At 36.5% G+C, this 8,335-nt stretch overlaps 1 protein-coding gene across 1 annotated transcript; it reads right to left on the reverse strand.

Moving 5' to 3' along the window:
* Nucleotides 1-475: 475 nt before the first annotated feature.
* Nucleotides 476-2,536, reverse strand: LOC124218252 (uncharacterized). The gene is made up of 5 exons (XM_046624788.2): nt 2,325-2,536; nt 2,004-2,242; nt 1,816-1,930; nt 1,679-1,732; nt 476-1,604 (listed from the first exon to the last, which is right to left on the reverse strand). Exons 2-5 carry the CDS (start codon nt 2,172-2,174, stop codon nt 1,561-1,563), a joined length of 384 nt encoding a protein of 127 aa, XP_046480744.1. The 5' UTR covers nt 2,175-2,242; nt 2,325-2,536; the 3' UTR covers nt 476-1,560.
* Nucleotides 2,537-8,335: the final 5,799 nt, after the last annotated feature.

An 8,335-nucleotide genomic window follows, 5' to 3' on the forward strand; every position in this document is an offset into this window, starting at 1 on the left:
GTAACGAAATCACAGACTAGGTTCTCAAGTATTTGGTTAGCTTCAGTCAAACCCTTATATTTATGTACGAAGTACTTGGCCAATTTTCTACTCAACATACGAATTAAAGTAAAAACTGAACTGAAAAAATGTCCTTGTGCAACGTACTACAAGACGTATTTCGCATACTTGGCAGCAAATGAGATGTAGATTTTTGAGTACTTACGTCTTGTAGAATAATGAAAAGAAAATCTTACTACCATAGTTATTTAATGACGTATAAAGGAATATCAAGATTTCTTAAAAATAGGCCAAACTTAATGTTTTCGCTTTTCGTTAATTCTAAAGAAAAACACTCGTCTCAAGGTTTCGAGTGACGTATTACACTTATAATGAGATCTTTCTTATTGAGGGGGCGGGGGGGTAAGGGTTTCAGCGTAAAAAAAAAACTTTTTTTGTGAATTTTTTTTAAAAGTATGGATTGAGCAAATTTAGTCAAACCTTTTGTACATTATTAAGTATACTTTTAACAATATTCTGTAATTTTTTTGTGCGGCAATGTTGAAAAACAAGCCGGTGACAGAGCTTGCCCCAGAACGTCTCAGAAAAAAAACAATTTGCGGTGTTCACTATATCTCAGTCGGAAATTATCTGATATCAAAAACCATTAAAATGTAGTCAAAGTATCATCAAATCCTGCTCCCAATGTTCTTTGATTATTTTTTTTTCATTTAAAAATTTTTGGTGGCCATCTAAAATGTAAACTGCTATTTTCCACGCAAAATTCCGCCATTTTGTGGGTGGGAAACCCCCTTAATGTGAAAAAAAGAATTTTAACTAAATGCTGGGGGGAGGTATTTTATATGTAGAAAATGTGTACCAAGTTTGAAATGAATCGGTCAAGTAGTTTTTAAATGGCAGTGAACACGGACTTTGAAAAAGTAGTTTTGAGAAAAAATCACAAGCGCACGATCGAACGTACAACGACAAACTGACGCTCGTCTCTCGTTTTAAAATATTGTACAGTGTATAGTATACATACAAATATAAAATATGTCTTTATGGCTTTACTTAACTGTCTTTACTAAATAAAATATTCTCGAAACAGGATATTGGACCAGAACGATAGAAGTGAATAAGCTGTATACCTGCTCTGAGAGCTATAGTGTTAAAAGGTAGGAAACTAACTAGAAAATAACTTCAAGAGTTTTGTTCAGATCGACTTAAAATTTTGAGAATATATTCTTGAAATGTTTAACAATAAGATAAGACAAAAAAATCGATTTTTCGAAAGTGCAAACCCTTACCCCCCCCCTTAAGTAAATAAGAAAAAATTTCAACCTGGGTGGATAAAAAAAAGAATAAAATAAAAGAAAGATTCTACCGCAACCAGCAATATACCTATACATCGAGTATTAGCCTTAATTTTTGATGATCATCGGTAAGATTAAATTTCGATTCGCAGATTGTTGTTGTTGGGTTGTACCTGCCCTGCTTGTGGTTACAACAATTACTTGCAGCTCGTTCAGCAGTTTTCATTCGGTCACCGGACGACGTAACCACTCAGCATAATGTTCTCGTCTATACGTTACGAATCGAAATACTGTGTTCACCGCGTAATATATCTATTAAAAAGACATGGCCATGATTAATTACTTTGCAAAATAATCGTTGTAGTAAAGAATATTTTTATATTTGCCTGTGATGATTTGGGCGAACTTTGTCGTTGAAACACGTAAAATATTATCCGCTCCTGTAAATATTAAACAGCATTTAAGTGGAGAACATAAGCAATAACATTATACTTCACATGGTAATACTTCATGCTTTGATTACGTGTATGACCACTCCACGTATACCTGGTAGTCAATTGATCTGCCATAACGGTGGCCATAGCTTTACTGATAGCTTTTTGCAAATTTAGGCCATCCTGTTCACAGATTTTTTGTGCCTTAAATGAGTGGACATATGAATATATAAATATTATAGATTGATAAAATGGAATATAAAATGTTAATACCTACAAATTGTCTGCGTTTCGGTTCGTCGTCCGCAAGTGAATAATCAAAAGCAAGAAGATCAGGTAACGCATCGAATGAATGTTCCAAGAAATTAATAATGGCTCGATTTGGTCTGTTATTGTTCAATCCACCCTTCCGAAGAAATAACGAAATTTCGGTAATCGTTCGTTCCATGTTTCCGGTGGATTGTATGAGATTGTTTATTATAGTTTTGAGCTCTTGATTTTCTGCCCTGCAACCATCTTACAATGAGACTAACCAAAATGACGTCATTGTGCAGGAAACGAAAAATGGCAAGCATGTTATCATAAGTCAAGTACATACGGCAAATAGTAGGGGAGTGAATATATACTTCAACATTCTCGACTACACCTTCACCTTCTCCACCCTGGTTATCATCTTCAATGTAGTCATCTTCCTGTACATACTCCTCTGCCTCTACATGCTCCTCTTTCTGCGTTGGTTCCGTGTTATTTCGCAAATCAGGCGGTTGGTTGTCAATCACGTTAACTATTTGTAATTGTTGCAAGTCCACTAGCTGATTGTTATATACTTTTATTATTTTGAATCGTTGTAACTTATTCGATTGTGGTGGCACGAAAAACGAACAAATAGATGCAGCTTGACCCTGATAAAGCCGTTGGAGTTGCTCACCTGCGTTTTGGTATGTTGATATGCGAGCAACGTTGTTTACTGGAGGGGGTTGGACATTATCTGTGAAACAAATATTGAAATTACTCACGTAGAATATTTTGGTTACTCTTCCGAATGGGTGGCAGTATTATAGGTGGCATGGTTGATGTGAAAAAGTCGCAACGAGTAGAACAAAAATTTTAACCTGCCGTGTGCAATTAGTAATAGTATAATGCCGATGTCAAGTGTAGTCAATAACAAGAGACGGCAAGAATAAAAAATTGACAAAAACATGACAAGAAGGGTAAATTCCAGTCTTAAAAGATACTGATAAGAAACCTATGTTTCGGTATGGATCAGCCGAAAAACATAACATGAATTTACTGAAGATATAGTAAATTCTTTTTGTTTTATCTCATCAATTCGCCATGCTCGTTGTCCAGATAACTCTAAAATTTAAAAAATACTTAACCCTTCGAGGGTAACGTCATTTTGACTACCCTTAAGGGGGGAAACCAGTTTAGACCGATCGAAAAATCGTCTTTTTTTTTATTGCATGAATCGTTAGTATAACTATTCAAGAATATGTGGTCAAAATTTCAAAGCGAAATTCCCATTAGTTCGAATGCAATGAGCACTTAAGTGACCGCCCGTCGGTTCTGTGAAGAAGCGCACGGTAATTATAACGGAGCGGTCGCCCAGGCCCTTCTTTTCCAGCTACCTGCCTCAATACCGCTGTGCTATTGAATAATAGAATGACGCATATGAGCAAGAAGAGGGATTGCTATATGGTGCTGGAATAGCTGATTAACCGATGAGCATTTTTTATTTTGAAATTCAAGGCAGTAATTAATTATAAAAAATGCTCATCGGTTAATCAGCTATTCCAGCACCATATAGCAATCCCTCTTCTTGCTCATATGCGTCATTTTTAGCTTGCAACTCCGCTTGACGAGCTATACGACCTTCCTTCGTCTCCAATGAGCTGCGCCTATTCTGTCTCGTCACGCGCTTTCTGTCCATGCTCTCGGCATAATTGAAGCTCTGTGAGCCAACGACGATATTTAATTCATTCATCAGCATTAGAAGGGCTGAATTTCCTTCATTGAATAATGCAGTAGCCAAAAATGCTGCAACCTCGACTATTTTTAAACCAGCATGTAGATGCTTTGGAGCCAGTCGCCAAACGGTTGAATTGAAACTTTTGTTCGCATTCTGCGTATGACCGCCTAAGCATCTCGTCAGCAGATCGTCTCTCGATAAATCTTCGTATATCGGAAGAATTTCTTTTTCAACGTCGGGGTGTAATGGGGCAGGGTGCGGTTCAGGCTCTGTTCCAAGTGCTTTAGCTTGCTGCCACTTGCACCAGCTATCTTCTCCCTCTGGACAGTTGTCGTGTTGTGGATTGTTGTCTGTGGATATCATGTGCTGAAAATTTGCCATTATAGCCTTCTTCATGTCTTCGACGCTGTTTATATTTCTTCGAATCGCTAAGCCGTAGTACGTGCTGAGCTTTTTCACCAACGCCTCTGTCAATTTTCCTTTTCCGCCCAGTTTTTTATCTTTCGGGATGTTTCGGAGCCGAGTTCCCATCCTTTTCTGAACATGGCTTATACATTCACTTTTAACAACTTTCAGTTCATTACCGTAGGGATTCAAATTTAGAATTGCTGTGAAAGTTTGCGAATCTCCATCACCGTTATAATTACCGTGCGCTTCTTCACAGAACCGACGGGCGGTCACTTAAGTGCTCATTGCATTCGAACTAATGGGAATTTTGCTTTGAAATTTAGACTACATATTCTTGAATAGTTATACTAACGATTCATGCAATAAAAAAAAGACGATTTTTCGATCGGTCTAAACTGGGTTCCCCCCTTAAACGGTAACGTCGGGTCACTCGTGTCCCATGCTTAAAAAAGTGCTTTAAAATGCTTTAAAAAATCTGAAAAAATTCATGGTGACTTATTGACTATCCTAGAATAAAAATAATTCACAATATTGCCGATTTTTTTTTTAATTCTGTATAATTAAATAAGCAAATTAAAATGCTTTTTTTTTCAAATATCCACAAGTTTTGAACAAATTAATATTTTTTGATGATCCAAGCGGGAAATGAAAGTTTAAGAGTTGTACTTCAACAAAAAAAAAACTTGAATGGCGATACGAATGAATGGAATGCTTAAGTTTTGAGCATGAAAAATCGGTTTTAAAAAATGCGTAAATGTACGAAATTTTTAATAAAGAAGACATTTTCATATTTTTCCATCAATTTATTAATGAAAATAGCATTTATTTTTAATTTTGTGATTTTTTCATGAATTGTTTAAAAAAAAAAAAAATATTTAGTAGAAAAATACAAGAGATTGGCCTAAAATTAGACGCAATCAATGCGTATATCGTATCTGTGGTCTTCGCAGACAGGCTTGCGAGACTTGCTGCAGCACAAAAAAGTCTTTCTATCCTGTGACGGTTTGCACTTTTCGCCCTCATGTACGGTAACGTCGGGTCACTCGTGCCTTTTCGAAAATATCTCTGATCCTCACGACGGGTGGTGAAGGATTACGGCGCCGGTGCTCGGGGTTCTAGCAGCCTGCTACAATACAATTTTTTCCAGCACAGTTCGGCCGGACTCCCTTCCCTCCTCCTCGAGCTACCAATGAGAGTTAGTTTTGCCGAGGCACGAATGACCCAACGTTACCGTTTAAGGGTTAATTGCCGGGAAGCACGAGGATAATGTTTCATGGATAGCAAATTTATGAATTGACGACCAACAATAACAGGACATGGCAGTCCTCACGATAACAGATGAACTCAATGTGTATGACATTCCCATCCTTCGGCTATCACGCATTATCAGGAGGTTTGTTAATCAATGTAAATGTGAGGAATACAATTTTATCATATGCATTGTGCCAACCATCTGGAAGGGCACCCATTTTTTTCTTATTCTGCAAATTATAACCCGAACGCACTGACGTATGGTTCAAGGGTGCAGACTTTGATTTTTCAGCTAATCTGTTCATCACCTGAGACAAAAGCAGTGCTCCTGAACGAAATTTGTTCCTCATCGTCTGTAAGAAAGTTTCGAATGGAAATACACTAAATGAATCAAGTGGCCCGTACATCAGAACATCACTTGCAATGAGAATTAAATTGTGAACATTAAAAATCATCGTCTCATCGCCGTACAAACATCGCATCATTTTTACAAAGTGAACTAAGAGATCATTGGCATATTGGTTATTACTTATGCAATTTTATGGAGAGGATAAGATCCCAGCAGCAGAATTCAAGCCGTTGAAACAAGCAAGAAGGTCGTTTGGTAAAATTAATTGAAAAAAAATAAGACCCAGATATAATAAACATACGCGACATTCAGTGGTGGCGCTCGTCAAAAGTGCGACATTTACGAACAAATTCACGGGAAAAATTGGTTGCGAAAGTACGGAAAAATTGATCTATAAAATGAAATGATCTTCGGGTCGCTTGCGACGATTTATATTCATTTGTCCATATTGTGAGGAGCTATTTCATCACACCAAGGCACGTGAGATGTATATACTCTAATAAGAATTGTCTTGACATGCTAATATTTATATCTTCTAATACCGATCAGACGTTTCCAAAATCAGGGGGTAGCCCAAGCCCGGAAAGTTTTGTCTGTACGTAACGGTGAATCAGTAACAAGGACAGTCTACGGTACTGTATGGTAATACCTTCCTGCAAACATTTAGCACAACGGCTGTTGTTTCCCGGAAAACAAGTTAGAAGATTTCTGGCCGGAGTATCAGGAAGAAATGCTCTGATTACTAATATGAATTCTGAAACGATGATTATTGAAGTTGAATCCTTCTGTATGTAAAGGTAGGTACTCAATATTACAGTTATGTTCCTGATATGATGAAGGTTTCCCAGTGCCATGACATACTGCGATGGAAAATACTTTAGGGAATGACGGATCGTCCATTCTACCTAAAATAGGCGGCAATTATTCGCTCTTCGAACTGCTGGATATTGGAATGCCATCGACATTAACAAATAAAATATTATTGAGTTTTGGTGAGCGGTCATAGAAATGTATAACGTATTTTCGTTAACGTTTCGACCCGGATATGGGCCCTCCTGAGAACGATTAATTTTTTTATTTGACTGTCAAGAACAAAAAATTTTTTTTAAATATACAATAAGACATTAATTACTATAGATGTAATACTATTGAAGCTATTGTCTATTGTAGGTTAGTGAGTACATATTAAATATCTGTTATGATTATAAAGTGATAACACTTAAAGAGTAATTTACCTTTTATAGGAAAGAGGATTAAGATACAAGTCAGAATCGTAAAATACAGTTTGGCGAGCGCAGGTTCATCAAATAGAACGACAATAATCGTTGTCGACTTCTCCAATTGTTAAAAGTATAGGTGTCAAAAATATGAAAGTAATTAATTAAAAAAACTATGTATCTTCACTGTCTATAAGTCAATGTATCAAAAGGTTTAAAGAAAGAGTTTATGGTAGTTAAAATAGTTTAAACGATGTCCAAACAATGGTACTGGTATCATTGTGACCCTGTTCTCCATGTCTGAACAATTTTTGTTAAACCGTTTGAGTCAACTGGTAAACAACGACTGATGGGAGAATCAAATATGACCCAGAGTGAAGGTGAACAAGTATAAACATTTATAAAAACATGTGCCATGGGGACAACAAATTTATGTACTTAGTTAAGGTTAAACAATGTGTGATATGTGGGCGGTAATCAGCGGTTTGTAAATATTGCTAAGATGTTGAACGTCTTGTCTAAGATTAACGGAATTTGGGTGTCCTACAATATTGCACATTTCTAGTAGTAACCGTTTATAATAATTGGGTTCTTCACAAAGGATGTTTGCATTGTCATAGTTAAAAGTATGTTGTTTTTTGGTCACATGTTTGGTTAGAGCAGTATGTCGATCCTCATTATCTTGTACATTGCGTTGATGTTCTTTGATTCTAGTGTTTAGATGGCGGCCAGTTTGTCCGATATAAACTTGATTGCAATCGTTGCAGGGTATTTTGTAAACAACATTGGATCGTTTGCCCATAGGGATCCTATCTTTTCCCGAATCAAAGACAGGTTGTAAGTCTTTTGAGTTTTTTCCCACAAACTTGACATTGTGTTTGGTAAATAACCTATTCAGTGACTCAAAGAGACCTGATACATATGGGATGGGAATAAATGTAGTGGCTGGTCTATTGTTGTCGTCTGCGGAAGCAGAGTCAATATTATTGTCAAGTAGGTTATTGATATGGAAGCGTCTCTTATTTATATGTTCGTGTAAAAGGCCGTGTGGATAATCATTCCATCTTAAAATATTATGTATGAGTGACAAATTTTTTTCATGGAATTCTATACTTGATAATTTGATGGCTCGGTCAACAAGATTAAAGATGGTACCTATCTTGTAGGACATCGGGTGGTGGGAATTAAAATTCAAATATCTTTGAGACCAAGTTTTTTTGTGGAACCAATCTGTTTTGATTTTAGAGATGTTATGTATCAGCAGTAAATCCAGGAAATTGATGGCGTTATTATCTTCTATTTCGATGGTGAATTGTAATCGTGGATGATATTGGTTGAAAATATTCAGTGTGTAGTCTATTTTTTCTTTAGGGACAGCAGTTAAAATATCGTCAACATATCGGAAATAGAAGGGT

Source organism: Neodiprion pinetum, chromosome 4 (genome assembly GCF_021155775.2).
Source record: "Neodiprion pinetum isolate iyNeoPine1 chromosome 4, iyNeoPine1.2, whole genome shotgun sequence".
NCBI classification, from domain to species: domain Eukaryota; kingdom Metazoa; phylum Arthropoda; class Insecta; order Hymenoptera; family Diprionidae; genus Neodiprion; species Neodiprion pinetum.